This window comes from Crinia signifera, chromosome 6 (genome assembly GCF_055691185.1).
Source record: "Crinia signifera chromosome 6, ASM5569118v1, whole genome shotgun sequence".
NCBI classification, from domain to species: Eukaryota; Metazoa; Chordata; class Amphibia; order Anura; family Myobatrachidae; genus Crinia; species Crinia signifera.
Window position 1 is genome coordinate 83,669,591 of NC_139222.1, and position 20,850 is coordinate 83,690,440.

A 20,850-nucleotide genomic window follows, 5' to 3' on the forward strand; every position below is an offset into this window, starting at 1 on the left:
TTACACTTTCTGCTGACTTAACAAGCGATAAATGACCACTTATTACATTCATTCAGAACGTTATCCAACATAATCTCCTTTATTCACATAGTAATAATTGTCAGCTAGTACACATCTTAAAACCTCTACAAAAATGAATATACAGTACCCTGTAGTAAGCCTACAGTGCTGTTGAGCATATGGTATTTAACTGCGACATCTTTATTACTGAACCATTTTTGGATAGAACTGAACATTTGCAAGGAAGCGTCTGTGTAATTCCATGTAATTAAAATTAAAATACTGCAGGAGGCATCTGTAGGAGATAGGTGGCTAATACATACATTTGCGCAATGAAAGTGCACCATCTTTAACACAGCCTCTATCACCATCCCAGGTATTAGTCGCGATTCATAATGTTTCAAGACAGCGGTCAGTATGTGTAAAGCGGAAGCTTACTCAAGCTGGTCATAAGATCTGGACACCCGGGTCCAGTAAGTCTGTGTCAGAATATGCAAACCTTGGACCCATCTGTTTTGGATAGAAGTGTTTTGTGATGCCCCAAATGTCCATCATGCTGCAGCTGGCAGGGGGCTGCGAATGATATCACAAGACCCATTCTGCACATGTGCAGACCACAAACGATTGCATTTGTTGCAGGTTTGCATACAAACTCCTCCTCCTGCTTGCAATTCTAAATTACAGTAGGCTCTTTGAGCTGTGTGTTCCCCATATCCCAAATTACTACCATATCTAACATTAGTGATTTGTCATGTAACAATGACAGATCCTGTCAGAATTTCATCCTACAGAATGACAACAATCAGAGCCCTCTGAATATCATTGTAGGCTTTGGGCAAAGCAATGCAATTGGGGCCCCTCTACACCCACTCATGAGAAAAAAAAAAAAAAAACATAACACACCCCTCCTGTGGTCCTATGCCATCTCTCCACTTTATTTTATACAGTAAATGACTGCCAGCACTCTCATTACTGGATAGTTTCAGCCATCCACCAATCAGCATGCCTACACCATTCACTGTTTTGCTGCAGTTGGGAGGCAGGTAATAAATGTTCTCTGATTGGTGGATAGCTCCAGTCATCCGCCAATCAGGATGCTGAGTGCCATTCACTGTCTGGCTGCAGGCTAGGAAGTAGTAAAATAATGCATCCTGGAATCTCTGTGTCTGTGTGATTCACAATCAAGTCAACCAGGAAGCATTTTCTACTGCCTCCAAAAAAACTTAATCTATCCCTGTTCGAAGGTCACTAGAATTGGAGGCCCTTGGGCAGCTGTCCATTGTGCCTATATGTTAAGATGGCCCTGTCAGCAATAGAATCTACAAGATTATCCAATAGTGATGCATATTTTCCTACTGGATTGGCAGATGTTGTATATGAGTAAAACAATACTCAGTGGATCAGGGGCATACTAAATTCGAGGGAACCTGTGTGCAGCAGCAAATCCACTGGTGATTCTCTTTCGATTGATATTGTTCAAACACATGGCATATGTGCAGAAGGTAGCATCAGCTCTCTCACTTTGCCAGAGCATTGTCAATCTCCAGCACTCACGACATCTTTCTGAAAACAACATAGAAGGCAGGTGACAGAAAATATAAGGGGGCTTTGTTGGGTATATGGAGTGCATCCATGGCCAGATTAGGAACTAAAAGTGGCCCTGGAAAAATTTCTAGACGTGGCCTCAAAAGCACCAAATCAAAAGTAGGTGAAACCAACACCAAAACAGACAGAAATAATACATCACTGCACCTGGGTGTAAGCCGTTGGTTTCAATTTACTTGATAGTCTAGTGGCCCCCAGACCTTTAAGCTGCTCTGAAAAACCACAAGCCTCCAAATTTCAAATAATACCCCACCTTCCCCCACTTAGACTGAACACTAACCCCAAAACCTCTATTGAACAACGACTTATGACCATAATCTCCTTAATGTCACAATTATCCCCACCCCTCTCCCAGAAGCACCCCAGAAAATTGAGTTCTCTGCTCTGAAACTGCAAAGTTTGTTTGTGTAGGAGAGAGTAGGGGGATGGGGCCATTATTATGGTAACACCTATTATATAACACTGTATTCTAAAATGCAAAAATACCCTGATGAAGTGCATAATCCTCCATGTGTTTCTGGAGTTGCAGAAACTATCACGGGCCATAGAGAAGAGTTGAAAAAAGTGTAGGCATTGGTTTGCCCTGTGGTGTCCAAAACCACCTCAGTTCCGACACACAAGGGATCTCATGACTTGTTTTATCTCATAGCAGTAATAAATAATGACAATAAAGTGCAATGGGTAATACAATATGCACCTTCCCTCACATTCAAAATATTTCTACAGTATACAGTAAATAAAGCGCTTACACTAAAGCTTTAGCAGGATGGTTGTGTTAACCTTATGGAATGATACAGTATGAGAGTATATATTTTGCCATATAGACAATGGTTTAGGGTTTAAAAATAATTAAGATACTGTAAATAATGTTTTGATTTCCACTTATTGAGATAAGATCAAATTACGTAAAAACGTAAATGCAGTAGCAGGATGTTTTTTTAAGGTAAATCTACTGCGTTCTTTAGTATCATAATCTATCTGATTTTTAGGTCAATAGATTTCTTTATAGATAAATGTGTTTTCCTTCTCTGTTACAGCCAACCTTCAGTTTATATGGACAAATGAGAGGCCATCTATATAGAGGGAAAGAAGCCACCTGGCTACTTAAGCAAACTGAGTTTTGATTGGTTGTTGGAAGATGCGGAAAAGTGACCATTGTACTCTACAATGTAATTTATACAGAGGGCCGACAAAAAGAAAAAGCTCTGTCCACTAGTTGTTAAACGTCTTTTGTAAATTAAATCTTTCACCAGCAAACTGTGGCACAACTCTCTTTTCCCTCTGGACAATGATGAATGCGCCCCCCCCCCCCCCCACCTGTGGAGCGCTCTCTCTAGTGCACATGCACCATCTTCCTAAATATCATGGTGAAATTGGTTTAGGACCAGACGCATGCAAGGTATGATGCAGTGCTCCCTCATGACCCCCCTGCCCTCCTTCCATCTGTTTACCCCACCCCTCCTTTGGTAGTACTAGGATCCTGCACTGATCTCTATGGCCAAGCTCTTACATAGCAGCTCTTTGGAGTGCTTTGACAATCATGCCTTTTCACAATATTGTTGGTGAATTTTCTCCACATTCATTTCATAATATATAGGTAAAAAAAGATTCCTCACAGCATATTCTACCAGTACCTATGAATCTGCAACTTGTCTTTCCCCATTGTTATTACCACGCTACTGAAAAAAGCTTCATATCCTATTTATTTCATTCCCGTTCAGACTCACATGTGGTATGTTTGGCCACAAACTTGCCTGGTTTCCTTTCTGGGCCCTGAGTCTTGACACCATTCCTGAATATTACATAAGCACCATAAGCACTAGAGCTATGGACCATTACTTAAAAGTCTTCACAAAATTAGTCCCTGATTTCCTAAACAAAATGTACAACACTTCAAACATATGCTGATAGCGCTGTGGCAGGCTCATGTGTTTATGCACATATGGTGGACATGTCCACAATTCGACCCATTCTGGACTGTGTTCATGTCTCTCATGTTCACTATTATTAATTTTCCATTATTTTGGCTCCTACTAACTTAATGCTATATGTCCAAGATTGATTGACAAAAACCTTTGCAGACTCCACAGAACCGGTCCTTCTCTTAGGGGCTGATTCAGACCTGTTCGCACAGGACGGAATTCGTCCCCGTCCCCAATGGTCGGGGTCTTTGCATGTGCATAGTGGCTAATGTGCATGTGCAAATGCCTGCGGAGAGTTTTTCACTCGCTGAGGCATTTGCAAAATGATTGGCAGCTGGAGGGTCTGCCCAGCGGCTCATGGGCGTGTCCATGAAGATGGACTATGACTGTGGTGGATGGGCTGATGACATCAGCGCCCAGCCCCCAATTCGGCCATCATCGTGCAGTATAAAAGTAAGTCCCGTCTTACTTTTATCTGCAAAGAGAGGAAAAATCGTTTGATGGTGAGCGACCAGCAAATGATTTTTCCTCTGTGCAGGCGCATATGAGAGGATGTGTAAGCATACAAAATTCACTCTCAGTGTAGCTCAAAGATTCAGTTGGCAGGTTGGTGTGCGTTCAGCGGGGCGGCATTTATCTGCTCGCTACGCAGTGAATACACACACCCTAGTCTGAATTACCCCTTAGTCTTCAATATGACTAGATTAATCATCTGTCCCTTTGCTCATTTAACCTTTTTTTTCTATATGTTACCCCCCACCCCAAACCATCTCTCATCTGTCCCACTCTTCATTACTTGTGACCACGGCTTACTTTCTAACTTTACCAGCAACCCAATCTGTACCAACAAGCATATTTCATTTCCTTGACTTTTGTCAAGGTATAATGTGATCATGTCATGTCAAGGAAACTGGTTTCATTCACTGCCAGTGAATATATACTTGGCCTGCTGGATTGCCATTTATTTGTTACATGATGGTATGACCATACACCTTATAAAGTTGGTGATGAATTTCTGCTGATGAAATCTAGTCACACTATTGACCTCAATATTTCACCATGTTTCTGCCAGTCCTGCTATCTTACAACAGATGCTGGGGCAGTATAAGCAATATGAGGCGACATGGGTGTCCCCATGCAAATGCTGGGCATTCCCATGTAAATCCATCCGTGACGCGAGCCCACGAGAAATCATCAGATGGTTTCTGACCATCAAATGATTTCTCCTGCTGTGGGACATGCAAGGGGATGTGTTTTTGCCAGGGGTGGGAGGTGTTTTTTCGGTGGGGCTTCGCAGCTTACCGAGTCAACCAGAATCAGGCCCATAGTCTGAAAATGAACGTGCAATGTGTATAATTATATGTTGTATTCTCTTTATGTAGAGAGCTACATAAAAAATAAGAGTATGTCATTATGTTTTACCATTGTGTTTGCATTATATATATATATATATATATATATATATATATCTAGTGTCTGTGTGTAACCAAAACCGAGTGAAACTGCAACTCTTTCTCACATACAGAAACACAGAGGCAATCACACGTACAGAAACACAAATGCAATCACAAGGTGGCAGACTAGCTTTCAAAGCTTTTGAACGGGCTTAGCTAGTATGAACATATGGTCCTCCAGTTATTTATCAACTATTATTTTGTCATGCTTAATCCAGAAATATCATGTTTTTCCTACAGTGCACTTCAGAACTCCATTATGGCAAATATCTCACATTTATGACACAGTATTTATTAGCACCTTTAAAAACTTTAAGCGGTATAAGAATAATGGCGGAAATCACACTAATTATATCCACAGGGAAAATATAGTACAGATCAATATTATCTGCCAAGCAACTTCTGTGATACATTGAGGCTGTTGTGTAATTAGAAGGGAGAGAGATTACAGTGGATATTTTGCTGTGCTACTTCTGTATTCCATATAATTGGTCTCTTTATTGTGATATGTGCATTATTGGTTTATATTTTATATGGCAGAACAAATAAGTGTTTTTTTAATAATCTGCGAATAGCCAATTATAGGAACACTACAAAAATGTTATATAGACTATTTTTCGATGAACATTTTTTTATTATAAATATATATATATATATATATATATATATATATATATATATATATATATATCCCAATGGCAGTTAGCACACTTCATTCACATCATCCGGGGAAATGCTGAAGCCACATAAATGTGATGTAGTGAATAATTAAAGGCCAGCATAACAAAATGAATAGCAGAAGATAGCGAAAAAAGCTGTATTTAATGATAAAGGTGGACACACCAGCATATCAAAAAAATAGTCCATATACATATTACCAGGTCCAAACAACAGCGTGGTAAAAGCAGCATGGTGGTCCACCTAGAGGGTCACTGATGCCCGACGGCCGTTTCGGTGTGCTATCACCGTCCTCAGGAGCATAAGTGACCCTTCTAGGAGACCGGATATAAATAGCGTGTATCATTAACCAAATACCTGACACCTGTGTGCTCATCTGTCACTGATTCCCTGCAGCTACTCGTGTCCAAGCAACAAACCAAAGCTTGGAGGTGCGGCCAGGATCTGACGTAACGCTGTTTCCGGCTTTCGCCGTACATAGCGTCGTCTCCATGGCAACCTCATAACAAACAGCGGGGGACACCGACGTCATAAACACGTCGCCGGGCTGGGTGGGAACCAGCTTCGGCGTCCGTTATCATGGAAACGGGTCTCACTTGGCTGTATCCGCAGCACGTCAGTGAAGTGCAGGCATCCCCAACTAAAAAGCCGAGTAACACCGCAATCACCAACGGTGCAGGAAGGATAAGTGCTGTCGACATGGAAAGTTTGACAGGCTGGAAGCCTGTTTCACCTCTCGTCGATGGGCACAATTTAAATGGGAAAAATGGATAGAGCTGCGGGTTAGATCAAGATTTGCACTTAAGGTCATTAGTGAAAATAATAATAAAGAAATAAACAAATACACACAAAATATATTCCAAATCAAGCACCAAAGGCATCGAGGGACACCATCATGTTGATAATCATAAGAGTATCAGTCCTGATTAAAGGAAACAGTGTAGGGATTGTTCTTCATTGAGTCCATTGGGTGAGGTACAGTTCAGTAAGTTGATCCAATAACACTCTCTCCGAAGTAACAAATTACCACGGTCCCCCCCTCTCCTCAACGGGGGTATGTGGTCCAGAGGTTGGAAACGGAAGTCCTTTAAGGTATGTCCAAAATTATGAAAATGCTTAGCGACTGGTGGAGTACTGTTATCGATGGAACTTCTAGCCTTCTTTATAGATGACCGATGCATAGCAATTCTTTCTTTGGCAGTCCTGATAGTCTTGCCGATATATATCATTTTACATGGACAAATTATGGCGTAAACCACAAATCGACTGTCACAATCAAGATGAAAACGTATAGGATAAGTCCTGGATGTCTTAGGTTCTGTAAAGACAGGTGAGGTTATCATATGTTGACAATTGACGCATTTGGTACACCTGAAACTACCATTGATCGGACTAAGCCAACCGAATTTCTTTTTGGGTAACAGATCAGATTTTGCAACAAGATTTTTGACATTATTACTCTTCTTATAACAGAACATTGGTAACTTGTCACAGAATTTACTCATGGTGTCATCAGCTTGTAAAATATGCCAATGATTCTGTATAACCTCTCTAATCTTTTTTGAGGCTATGGAGTAAGTACTTACAAAGGTTAATCTATCATTAAGATTGTCTTTAGTGGCAGACACCAGAGATTGTTCCTGTGACAAGTTTTTACAATGAGTGATAGCATCCTGTATCTCATGTTCAGGGTAACCCCTGTCAATAAATCTGTCACCCATCTCAATAAGAGCTGCAGTCAATATACTGTCGTCTGATGTAATTCGTCTAACCCTAAGAAGTTGTGACAGTGGTAAGCCCTTCTTTAACGGCATAGGATGAAAACTATCTGCCATTAATAAAGTATTTTTATCCGTTGGTTTTCTATAAATCTGAGTCGCCAATATACCATCGGTCAAAGTCACACCAACGTCAAGAAAGCTAATGTAGCGGTCACTAAAAGCCATTGTAAAGCGTATGGTGGTATCCAACGCATTCAGATAATCCACAAAGGACGTAAGGCGATCAGCACCGCCAGTCCACACCATGAAGAGGTCGTCAATATATCTCACGTAAAAAAACACAAAAGGCGGTGCTGATCGCCTTACGTCTTTTGTGGATTATCTGAATGCGTTGGATACCACCATACGCTTTACAATGGCTTTTAGTGACCGCTACATTAGCTTTCTTGACGTTGGTGTGACTTTGACCGATGGTATATTGGCGACTCAGATTTATAGAAAACCAACGGATAAAAATACTTTATTAATGGCAGATAGTTTTCATCCTATGCCGTTAAAGAAGGGCTTACCACTGTCACAACTTCTTAGGGTTAGACGAATTACATCAGACGACAGTATATTGACTGCAGCTCTTATTGAGATGGGTGACAGATTTATTGACAGGGGTTACCCTGAACATGAGATACAGGATGCTATCACTCATTGTAAAAACTTGTCACAGGAACAATCTCTGGTGTCTGCCACTAAAGACAATCTTAATGATAGATTAACCTTTGTAAGTACTTACTCCATAGCCTCAAAAAAGATTAGAGAGGTTATACAGAATCATTGGCATATTTTACAAGCTGATGACACCATGAGTAAATTCTGTGACAAGTTTCCAATGTTCTGTTATAAGAAGAGTAATAATGTCAAAAATCTTGTTGCAAAATCTGATCTGTTACCCAAAAAGAAATTTGGTTGGCTTAGTCCGATCAATGGTAGTTTCAGGTGTACCAAATGCGTCAATTGTCAACATATGATAACCTCACCTGTCTTTACAGAACCTAAGACATCCAGGACTTATCCTATACGTTTTCATCTTGATTGTGACAGTCGATTTGTGGTTTACGCCATAATTTGTCCATGTAAAATGATATATATCGGCAAGACTATCAGGACTGCCAAAGAAAGAATTGCTATGCATCGGTCATCTATAAAGAAGGCTAGAAGTTCCATCGATAACAGTACTCCACCAGTCGCTAAGCATTTTCATAATTTTGGACATACCTTAAAGGACTTCCGTTTCCAACCTCTGGACCACATACCCCCGTTGAGGAGAGGGGGGGACCGTGGTAATTTGTTACTTCGGAGAGAGTGTTATTGGATCAACTTACTGAATTGTACCTCACCCAATGGACTCAATGAAGAACAATCCCTACACTGTTTCCTTTAATCAGGACTGATACTCTTATGATTATCAACATGATGGTGTCCCTCGATGCCTTTGGTGCTTGATTTGGAATATATTTTGTGTGTATTTGTTTATTTCTTTATTATTATTTTCACTAATGACCTTAAGTGCAAATCTTGATCTAACCCGCAGCTCTATCCATTTTTCCCATTTAAATTGTGCCCATCGACGAGAGGTGAAACAGGCTTCCAGCCTGTCAAACTTTCCATGTCGACAGCACTTATCCTTCCTGCACCGTTGGTGATTGCGGTGTTACTCGGCTTTTTAGTTTGGGATGCCTGCACTTCACTGACGTGCTGCGGATACAGCCAAGTGAGACCCGTTTCCATGATAACGGACGCCGAAGCTGGTTCCCACCCAGCCCGGCGACGTGTTTATGACGTCGGTGTCCCCCGCTGTTTGTTATGAGGTTGCCATGGAGACGACGCTATGTACGGCGAAAGCCGGAAACAGCGTTACGTCAGATCCTGGCCGCACCTCCAAGCTTTGGTTTGTTGCTTGGACACGAGTAGCTGCAGGGAATCAGTGACAGATGAGCACACAGGTGTCAGGTATTTGGTTAATGATACACGCTATTTATATCCGGTCTCCTAGAAGGGTCACTTATGCTCCTGAGGACGGTGATAGCACACCGAAACGGCCGTCCGGCATCAGTGACCCTCTAGGTGGACCACCATGCTGCTTTTACCACGCTGTTGTTTGGACCTGGTAATATGTATATGGACTATTTTTTTGATATGCTGGTGTGTCCACCTTTATCATTAAATACAGCTTTTTTCGCTATCTTCTGCTATTCATTTTGTTATGCTGGCCTTTAATTATTCACTATATATATATATATATATATATAGTAATAATGTGCCTTTGGTTCACTTGAGAAAGCTTGAGATTTTTGTGAAAATGCATTTCTGAAATATGGCAGCATTGTTATACAACATAGCAACATATTATTGTATACTCTCAGAGCCATGCACTTTACTTCCAGTAGCCAAATACATGTTGAATCTCCAATATCCAAAATGCTTGTGAACAGAATAAATGTGGATGTTTGGATATGGAATATTTCCATGCCATAATGAGTTATCCTTACACACACACACACACACACACACACACACAAATATACAAACATACTGTATATACACGCAGTACCATGGTGCAGATGAACCCCCTAGAGAAGGCATTCCCAACCACGGTCCTCAAGGCACACCAACAGTGCAGGTTTTAGTGATATCCAGGCTTCAGCACAGATGGTTTAATCAGAATCCCTCAGATACTAATTAAGTCACCTGTGCTCAAGCCTGGATATCTACAAAACCTGCACTGTTGGTGTGCCTTGAGGACCATGGTTGGGAATGCCTGCCCTAGAGGGTTAACTCACCACACGGCATTCCAGGACTTGTGATAAATGGCAACTGTTTATTGCAAACCCTGAAAGGGAGTCAGGGTGTTCATCTGCACCATCTTCCTGTACGTTTATTTTACAAGAGCACCCAGGCTGCTGAATAATCAATAAGGAGTGCTAGCTCTACCACTACTCACTCACTCTATCTATCTATCTATCTATCTATCTATCTATCTATATATAGTATTGGCAGAAAAAGCGTCACTCCAGGGCTTGTGCAAACGTAAGAAGCTTTATTACGTCAATGGCGTTTCGGGCCTCAGCCCGTCATCAGGACATATGTCCTGATGACGGGCTGAGGTCCGAAACGCGGTTGACGTAATAAAGCTTCTTACATTTGCACAAGCCCTGGAGTGACGCTTTTTCTGCCAATACTATATTCGGTATACTCCGGTATACAGGAGCAGGCACCCAGGCAAGTTATTGTAACCCGCCATCGGAAACAGTGAGTGCCGCTCCACTGCATTCTATATATATAAATATATCTTATACCAGATGGCCAGCACTTCAAAAACAGTCTCAGTCAATGAATACCTAGGTGCCCTCCCAGATTTGGATGCAAAATTCAAATGAGTGGGCGTGCCGCCCACTCATTTGAATTGACATGAAAACCACCGTACCAATTGTGTTCCGAGGAGGTGTTTTAAAGTTTCAAATCTTTCAATTTTTTTTGTCAGGGAAAAATAATTATATATAACAATTAGATATATATATATATATATATATATATATATATATATATATATATACACACACACACACGTATATAAGTACAGTATATATGCATAATCATTATTTAATGCTATTAGAATTGCTTGTATACTTTACCAACCTGCAGCATTTGGAGATAACCTTCCTGGGGGTCACAAGGAAGTGAAGCCACTCGATGGTTGTTACTCACACATCTGACATTACTGTCTTTAACTGAAGGAAAGATTTGTCTTATAACTGTAATCCTTCCAAGAGCGCTGTGCACAAGCTCCACTATTTCAGCATCATTGATTTCCTAAAACAAAAGAAAGAAAGCACAATTGGTATTTACTGCCTGCTTGCTTCTTCATGCACAGTACAGCTGGAACATCACAACTCTAATGTTTTAAAAGGATTTGTGCACTTAGGTCTGTGCATCAGTGCAATTGGCTGGTATACTGGAACTTTTGCACATGAGCAATTTTTCAATAAAAAAGAAATAAAAGAAATCTACTATAAATGAGCTTAGAACAAAACGGACAGCGGATAGTAGGACCTAGGAATTTTAGCAGACTATTCCGGGACTCAGAGTTAATGTTTTAACAGTTCTCCTGATAATATAGTCCATACACTTGAATTCTTTACAAATAATATTTTATAGATAGATAGATAGATAGATAGATAGATAGATAGATAGATAGGGCAGTACGGATGGTGTAATGGTTAGCATTACTGCCTCACAGCACTGAGGTCATGGGTTCAATACCCACCATGGCCCTAACTGTGCAGAGTTTGTATATTCTCCCCATACTTGCGTGGGTTTCCTCCGGCTACTCCGGTTTCCTCCCACAATCCAAAAATACACTGGTAGGCTAATTGGATCCTAAACAATTAACCCTAGAATGTCTGTGTGTGCATGTGGTAGGGAATATAGATTGTAAGCTCCACTGGGGCAGGGACTGATGTGAATGGTCAAAAATTCTCTGTAAAGCACTGCGGAATATGTATGCGCTATATAAGAAACTGCTGATAGATAGATAGATAGATAGATAGATAGATAGATACTGTAGATAGATAGATAGGTTCAAGTACTCTCCTATAGGTTTGTCATCTGGTGGGGTCAGGGGGTGCCACAAAGCCAGATAGTGCCAGTGTTCCCAGGTGCTTCCAAATGATGCAAATAAATAACTGGGGCACTCACTGGATTTGCTTGCAGAAACATCTTTAACAGTACATACCAAACAGGTTACTTAGTGTATGACAGTGGGTGAGCGGTTGACGGTTCGGCCTGGTCACAGACCTTTCTCAAGACCCCCTTTCCTGCCATACATGTGTAAAGTAAAACTATAATACATTATTATCCCCTTTATTAGAGATGAGCGGGTCCGGATCTCCGGGATCCGACAGATCCGAATATCGCGATCCGAGCCTGGATCCGAGCCGCCTCGGGAGTTCCCGCCTAAATTCCGGACCAAAAACGAGGCAAAACGTCATCATCGCGCTGTCGGATTCTCGCGGGATCTGGATTCTATATAAGACGCACGCGCGCCCCGCCATCTTTAGTCCAGCATAGGAGAGGGAAGAGGGTGGTTGTGCTCTGTGCTGTGTTATAATAATATATTATTTTGCTGCTGCTCACTTGATTAGGGTCTGCAGGGGCTGCTGTACACAAGTCCAGTGTACAGGGGCTGCAGTGGCCAGTGTACAAGGGGCTGTGTTCAGTGTGACAGGGCCTGTGTACAGTGTGACAGGGTCTGTGTCCAGTGTACAGGGTTTGTGTCCAGTGTACAGGGGTTGTGTCCAGTGTACAGGGGCTGTGTCCAACAGGGGCTGTGTCCAGTGTACAGGGGCTGTGTCCAGTGTACAGGGGCTGTGTACAGGAGCTGTGTCCAGTGTCCAGGGGCTGTGTACAGGGGTTGTGTCCAGTGTACAGGAGATGTGTCCAGTGTCCAGGGGCTGTGTCTAGGGGAAGTGTCCAGTGTGACGGCTGTGTCCAGTGTACAGGAGCTGTGTCCCGGGGCGGTGTCCAGAGGCTGTGTCCATTGTCCAGGGGCTGTGTCCAGGGGCTGTGTCCAGGGTAATGGGCTGTGTCCAGGGTAATGGGCTGTGTCCATTGTCCAGGGGCTGTGTCCAGGGTGACGGGCTGTGCTCAGTGTCCAGGGGCAAGGTCCTGGGGCAGTGTCCAGTGTGACAGCTGTGTCCAGTGTACAGGAGCTGTGTCCAGGGGGGGTGTCCAGAGGCTGTGTCCATTGTCCAGAGGCTGTGTCCAGAGGCTGTGTCCAGTGTGACGGCTGTGTCCAGTGTACAGGAGCTGTGTCCAGAGGCTGTGTCCATTGTCCAGGGGCTGTGTCCAGGGTGACAGGCTGTGTCCAGTGTGACAGGCTGTGTCCAGTGTGACAGGCTGTGTCCAGTGTAAAGTAAGAAAAATAAATAAAAGTAATAAATAAAATAAAAACACATTTTTAGAGGAGGAAATAGTGGGAGATCAGCAACCTGATAGAAGTGCTGAAGCTGCTACCACCAGTCATGACAAGGCTGATACCTCTTTGTATTTTTTGCTCTTTGGAGCATTTCTCTTTTTTTGGGATAGTTTATTAAACTGCCACCCTGTCTGCCCCTGCAGTGCCGCTCTGCTTCCAAGATGTGCCAGGTTGGAAGTGTAAGTTCCACATGTATGTGATGCCCACTGCTGTCGCTTAGCTTAGTCATCCAGCTACCTCGGTATACCCTTTTGGCCCAACTACAGTAAATGAAAACAATTTTGTAAGCTGTGAAGTGATCAAAATTGACTAGAAACGAGTGGAAACGAATATTATTGAGGTTAATAATACTTTAGGGGCAAAAACAGGCCCAAATTCTGTTATTTTAGCCATTTTTAGCATTTTTTCATAAAAATCCAGATCCAAAACCCACAAGGGTGGTTTTGCCAAAACCAATCCAGATCCAAAACACGAAGGGAGATCCAGATCCAAAACCCGAAAAAGTGGCCGCCACACATCTCTACCCTTTATAAAAAGGCTTGATTTGTACTCTTTATGGTGAAGAGATGCTCAAGAGAGTCCACCCATTATTTTTGTTTGCATGATTTTAAAAGTGCCAAGGCACACCATGAGATACCCACAGTGCAAATCACATTGGCCTCCACAGGGGAAAAAAAACAAACTTATTGGCCCCCAAATAAAAAAAAAATCACACTGGTCCCACAGATAACAAACATAAAATACATTGGCCCTTTACATGAAAAGAACAGTAAAAAACAGTTGAACTGGTGGAGGCTGAAAACTGGTTTGAGCATCTCTAGATCTGGGGGCACACTTTAGAACAGCTCAAGGCACACTAGTGTGCCACGGCACAGTGGTTGAAAAACACTGATGTAGGCCCAAGAGCAGTGGGGCCCTGCCGGGGGTTTCCCTGTTCCCCTGTGGGCCAGTCTAACCCTGGTGGTACTCATTTAGATCATGTGTTAGTTGCAACTTTACTATTCCCATCAAGTTTTCTTTATTTGGCACAAATACATTACACAGAATACACTGGGAAAAAAAGGAGACAAATATAAACTCTACACATACATTGTCCTCATCAAAAAAAAGATCCATGGCTAGTTATTTTTAACCAAAGACAGTTGATAATGTCACTTTAACAAAGCCAAACATACTGTATTTTGCCTAAAGAAAATTACCACAAAGAAACATTAAACTAATTTACACCAGAAAGAAGCATTTAACTCCATGTGTGAGTTGCAGTTGACTTTGAAACTGCTGACTATAGATTTTAACTGCGTACATTATTTACAAGCCTTGCTGACTGACAGCTGCCACCATAATCTCTTTTAAAGTTGATGTTACTGCATTTTCTATGCTAATAGCAAAAGAAATTCCATCATAATATAAATGCACTGTTCTGATTTTTATTTAATGTGAGACACAATGAACAGAATAGCCTAGAAGTAATATAAAATGGTTATGTGCTAACCTGTGTTCCTGTTGTAGTATAAAGCTTATAAAGGGTGATTCTAATCCCTTGGGAATGAGGTGAATTTTGCCTCATCCCGATGGTTGGGGACTGCGCATGTGCATGATCTTTTATGAGCATGTGCATGTCCCCTTTGCGAACAACACAATTCTAATAGAAATGTAAAGAATTATTTTAATCCAATTAATGCCAAACTACCAGACCTTCTTGACCCTTTTCTGTGTGTACTTTTGTAGTTTCACGGCGGCACGCTATGCTCCCAGCGTAGCTCAACGGCAGTTTAGCATAGTTAGCGTAGTGTCCAGCAGCAGCCCTGCGTAGTCAGCGTAGTGTCTCTGTCAGGCAGCGTAGTCACCGTACTGTCCCCGCGAGCTGCAGCTCTGTCCCCGGTGTCCTTGGCAAGTCTAGTGAACGCCTCTCACACAGTGCCAGTAACTGCCAGATCCCCTACGCTGGCAGACGCTGGTGGAGAGGTGATCATGCGGGCGCCGGCGGAGAGGCGCTCCATCTGCCTGAGACACACGAGCATCTCTCACACTTGTGCGTCTCAGTAATTCATGTGGCAGGGAAAGCCACCCTGCCCGTGTCTGCTTCAGGGAGATGATATGGTTAGGGGTTCGGTAGTGTGTGCGTCTCGTGCACAAAGAGGGGGTGATGTGCACAAGTGCATCTCATGCACAATAAAGGACGCATTTGCCATTGCTCCATATTACATACTGGCAAATGCCTCTATTTCAAACCCACACTATCCACACCAGCCCGAAGCGTGGCGAGTGCAGTGAGATCCCCGAGAGGGGACGCGGTACGCGTCCTCCCGACCTGTTCATACCGACTATCCATGTCAGTGTGGAGTTGATTGTATAAAGTGTGGCAAGCGCAGCGAGCCACCGAGCCCAAAGCATGGCGAGCGCAGTGAGCCTCGTGAGGGGCCGCGTAAAACGAGCCTGAAGCACAGCGAGTGCAGCGAACCTCGCAAAGGGGACGCAGAATACACGTCAAGTAATCCGCCTCGCCATGCTGTGCTCATTTTATGCGTCCACTCGTCATGCTGTGCTCGCCACACTTTATAAAGTAAACTCCTCGCCGACGTGGATAATGGGGGTATGAACAAGTCGGGTGGACGTGTACTGCATCCCCTAGCGGTGCTCACCACGCTTCGGGCTGACGTGGATAGTGGGGGTGTTTCAGGAACACATTCACACCTGTCATGTCAGGCAGGTTAAAATGATCAATGGTTCCCACACAATGTAATCAGCCCTGACACAACGCTGACTGACAACGCTAACTGATGCGCTAACTGCGTGAGCTGCGGTTAGGCACGAATGTACACACAGTCGCAGACACACGCTGACTATGCTGGCTGTGGGAATAAAACGGTGATGCTGACAGGGCAGCTGTCTACACTGGCTGTGATGCTGAGAGGGGCAATATGACTACAAAAGTACCTTCTTTTTTTTTTACTGGAAAGTGCCATATTTGGTTGAAGTAGAACAACAATCTTATGCAGGCCAAACTGTATATTCACTGCCAGATTCCTGAAGCCAGACAGAATGTTACAGATCCCTGATTTGTTTTGGTCAGCTTCAGTTATTTGAGGATTTCCATGTTAGGTAGGTTTCCGCAATCCCTTGACATCCTTGGGAAAAGAAATTCCGTACTCAATTAAAAAGAGGATTCTACACCATTAGAGCAGTACAATTCTGGAACTCATTGCCGGTGCGAGTGGTTACAGCAACTACTGTTAATGAATTTAATTCAAAACCGGATACATATTTAGGCACTAAGGGAATCCTATAGACATGACTTACTCAAGTCAGTAGTTACAAGTCAGATAGGTTGAACCCTATGGACTAACGTCTTTTTTCAGCCTTAATTACTATGTTACATATATAGGGAGAACAGGGCATTTTCCAATTCTCTGTTAATGTACAAAAGTGCCCTACTAAACTACTAGAAAGACAAATGTATTATTTTTATGCCTATACTGTATGTAAATAATTTCAGAGATCCCACCAATGAATATACAGTATATCAGCAAGTATTTTTACTGAAATGTATTTGCCAGGGTCGTTTGTGCATTTTTATAGCATCAGTTGTGTCACTTCAGACGTATGACTAACACTTTTGACAATGAATAACTTTGACAGCAGTTTCTGAGCATAAAATAAGATTTTATTAACAACTGAACAGTTTGTTCAAATATGTCACTTCATGGCTTTATATTTCTTTTAACACATATTCCTCTCAACGTATAGTTTGTTTATCCAGTTCCATCACTTGCTAGATATTTTAAGATAAAGTATATTATAACCTAAAAGCATTAACACAAAAAGCAAAACAGGGTTTCCCAAACTCGGTCCTCAAGGCACCCTAACATTTTAAGACTGTCCATGTGTGTGCATAGATATTTAATCAAATTTGGGAAGACACTAATTAAGTCACCTGTATTTAATTAAGCATGGCTTTTCTTAAAACCTGAACTGATAGGGTGCCTTGAGGACTGGCGGCTTAATTCAGGCTTTGCCGCTAATGTGAGAAAGCCAATGCCTAGACAGAAAGTAAAGACAACCCTTGCTAAATTGCGAGAGAATTGGAAATGAAACGCTAATCGCTATCATTTCGCAAATCCATATGCAATTCCCGACACATCAAAGAGTTTTTCCCTTCTGTGCAATTGTGAGTCGGTCTGAGGCTTCCACTAATAAGTGACTTAGACAGGCTGGAAGTGGTCATTGCTGATGTCACAGACTCTTCTCATAAACGCCTGAGCACGTCTGTGTTTTTTTTCAACCACACCCAAAAAATGACAGATTTCCACCCCAAAATGCCAGCTTCCCTTCAGACAAACTGTGAGAAATATACTTTTATGATCCATGTGCATTTTATATTACTAATTCCCCACATGCACAGTTCACTCATATAGTCAACATACTGTATGCATTGGATTCAATAATCGTTTAATTTGTGAATCTTATAGTTAGCGGTAAAGTCTGCATTAGGCCCTGCATTTGGGAACCATTCATTAAGCATGTATGGGTCAAGTTACAGATCCCTGTATTATATATCTCTGCAGTTAATATTTGTAAAATTTAACATGCCAGGACTCGTTGTACAGTCCAACTGAAACCCGTGCTACTCAGCTGTAGTTTTTTCCACAACTTACTGGCAGCCTTTCTCTGCCCTTGAGGAGATTAGGCAATATGGGTGATATTTGCACAAGGTTTTCTCAGGCTTGCACAGGGCCGGAATTAACTCTGGCTGGGCGTAGACTAATTGAACACAGAGTGTAACAAATTAGCAGAGAGGTGATCAGGTCTGAATAACCCCCAGAGGTAGAAAATCAGGCCTTTAGAAAAATAATTGTATAGGTAGCAACTCAATGGTAACTTAAACCCCTTTTCCACTAGCAAAAATAACCCAGGCTGATGCGCGGGGATGCACATCGACCTGGATTTTTTGGTAGTGGACATGCAAAATCGACTCTAACTCAGATAGTTGCCTGGGTCCAGGGGTGGTGGAAATGGGTAACCCGTGTCGATGTGACCCCGGGTCCCATTCACTGCAATACAGAAGCCGCCGCAGGTAGAAGCTCTCATCTCCTAGCACAGATGACATCACCCGGTCGGCATTATGCTGGGTCGGGGTGCCAGTGGACAGTGTCAGATTAAGCCTTCGGGGGGCCCTGGGCACTTTAGACAGAGGGGGCCCCCTTGCACTTGCCATTACTGGCTGCAAACTGCATGGGAGTATTTTACACTGTCAAAACACAGAATAAAGGCAGTATAAACTTGGCCAATGGTTAAATGCAGGAGGGGATATATATATATATATATATATATATATATATATATATATATATATACACACACACACACACATACATACATACATACATGCATGCATACCACATGAAAGGCCTGCATTTGTCCCTCTGCACCTTACTCTGTAGGACTGTAGACTCAGTGCTGCCTCTGATTAAAAACTCTCCCATGACAAGGCTGCTTCTGCTGTCCTCCATGGGCCTGAGAAGCATGTAATGAGCTCCACCAATCAGAGCTCAGCACAAACCTCTCAGCCTCTGCCCTCTTGTGCAAAGTGTCATTGGACTTAGTCAACTCCAAGTAATGCACTGCACACTTGTGCAATTAGTGTGCCTTGGCACCATTAATCATTGTCACATCAGCAGATAGGTGAAGCTGCAGCACTACCCCACTCCCATGCACAAAACCTTTAGCTAAAAAAAAAAGAATAAAAAAAAATACATGCCAACCACAGGTGGGCCCTAGCTAGAGGGGGGCCAGCGGTACTGACCCCCTTTGCCCCCCCCCCCCTTAATCATTAAGCACCTGGGTAGAAAAATCCCGGGTGCAACCTGGCACCTGGCTTGAAAGTGGAAAAGGGGTATTAAATTGTTGGGATAAAGTAATCACAGCATCCATAGAAGCTCTTTTCTGTATCATGCTGTGCAGACCAGAACTGCTCTTATTTTCTTGTCAATGCTTCTCTTTGCCAAGTATTTAATGCAAGGATATTGTACTATCTAACTAAAGTAGTACATTCACATAATAAATGCAAGGCTTTATAGTCAGATGATTTCAGGATCTGAGAATGGTTGTGCAATCTGAATGGGATGGAAAACTATATTTTACAAAAACTGATCTTAGCAATTTTTTCGCTGCCCTTCTCTGTACCTGATAAATTGGACAAATTGGTTATAATATATAACATCTGACCTAAAGTGACTGCAGGCAGCAGATGTAAATCACAGTCAGAAATGGCCCGTGCAGTAGGAGAGTTCGGCACATTTAGAACCAGGCAATAGACTTGCAAATGAGTGGAATATTATGTATCTTAAGCAAAATTAATCAAAGGAGGACATGATTAAAGGGATGTCTGAGAACAGTTAGACTGGAAATGTCTGTATTAGTCCATCAAAGAAGTTGTGTTACACTACTTATAAGTAATAAGAATATACCGAATATAGGACCTTATTCTGGTCCACACGCAATGCTGCTGTGGATGTAACTAAACCGCCGCCCGCAGGGCCGCCCACCTCCCTTGCACGCCGCAATCCCCCGCAGGCATGCGAATGTTTGGCGTAAACATTCATTCGCAGCCTTGGGTGCGGGGCCAAATTATTTGATTGCCACTGACCATTGAATGATTTCTCCAGCACTCGCATATGTAAGACACCTCTATGGTGTCTTACATTTGCGAGCACCCTGTGCGGGAAGCGAGTGGGCAGCTGGCATCCGCTGACGCACCCGCGTCACTGGCCCATTAACTTGGGAACGTTCATGAAACGCTGGGCGTTTCCATGGGCGTGACCCCTCGCCGCCACCCCCGCCCACATTGCTAGGTGCAAACGGGACGGCGAACTAGCAGTTTGCCGTGCCCGCTCGCACCCAGCATCTGAACATGCGCAGAAATGTGCCTGCTTATGTGCAGACGCTTAACATGGTTCCCCTGCGCGTACACACAAGGGAGCATGTAAATCAGAATCCCCCCCATAGTCTCTCCTACTGTAAGTAATATTTTATATTTGCTTTATACATACACAAGACATGGCGTAAGTATAAAGACACAACATACAGTATCTGTGCTGATTTAATCACATATAATGGACAGGCATAATCAATGCTGTAGGTAAGATCAGGAATCCACTTCAATAAATAAAGTGGTATAAAAATAACCAAGCTGACATCACAAACATCTCCAACAGCAAACCACTATGCATCCAGCTTACACAATGCATGAGCAATGTTTTGCATTTAGTAAATATTGGAAGCCATTGGCACTATTGTTACTGAAGTACTAGAAGCCAGCAGGTCATCATGCGAGAGATAATTCAGTGACAGCTGGGATGCCGCAGGTTGTACATTCTTGCTTTAAGAAATTCTTTAGTCAACATGAGATACATTACATTATGCGCGAATATGGAAGAGCAAAG

General features: G+C 42.6%; 1 protein-coding gene across 2 annotated transcripts in view; it reads right to left on the reverse strand.

Annotated features, from left to right (window-relative positions):
• Window positions 1-20,850, reverse strand: part of GRID1 (glutamate ionotropic receptor delta type subunit 1) — an 854,117-nt gene that overhangs the window by 160,431 nt on the left and 672,836 nt on the right. For both annotated transcript variants that reach the window (XM_083146340.1, XM_083146341.1), the window contains exon 6: window positions 11,071-11,244. In XM_083146340.1, the coding sequence (XP_083002466.1) occupies window positions 11,071-11,244 (174 nt within the window). The remainder of the gene's footprint in view (window positions 1-11,070; window positions 11,245-20,850) is intronic.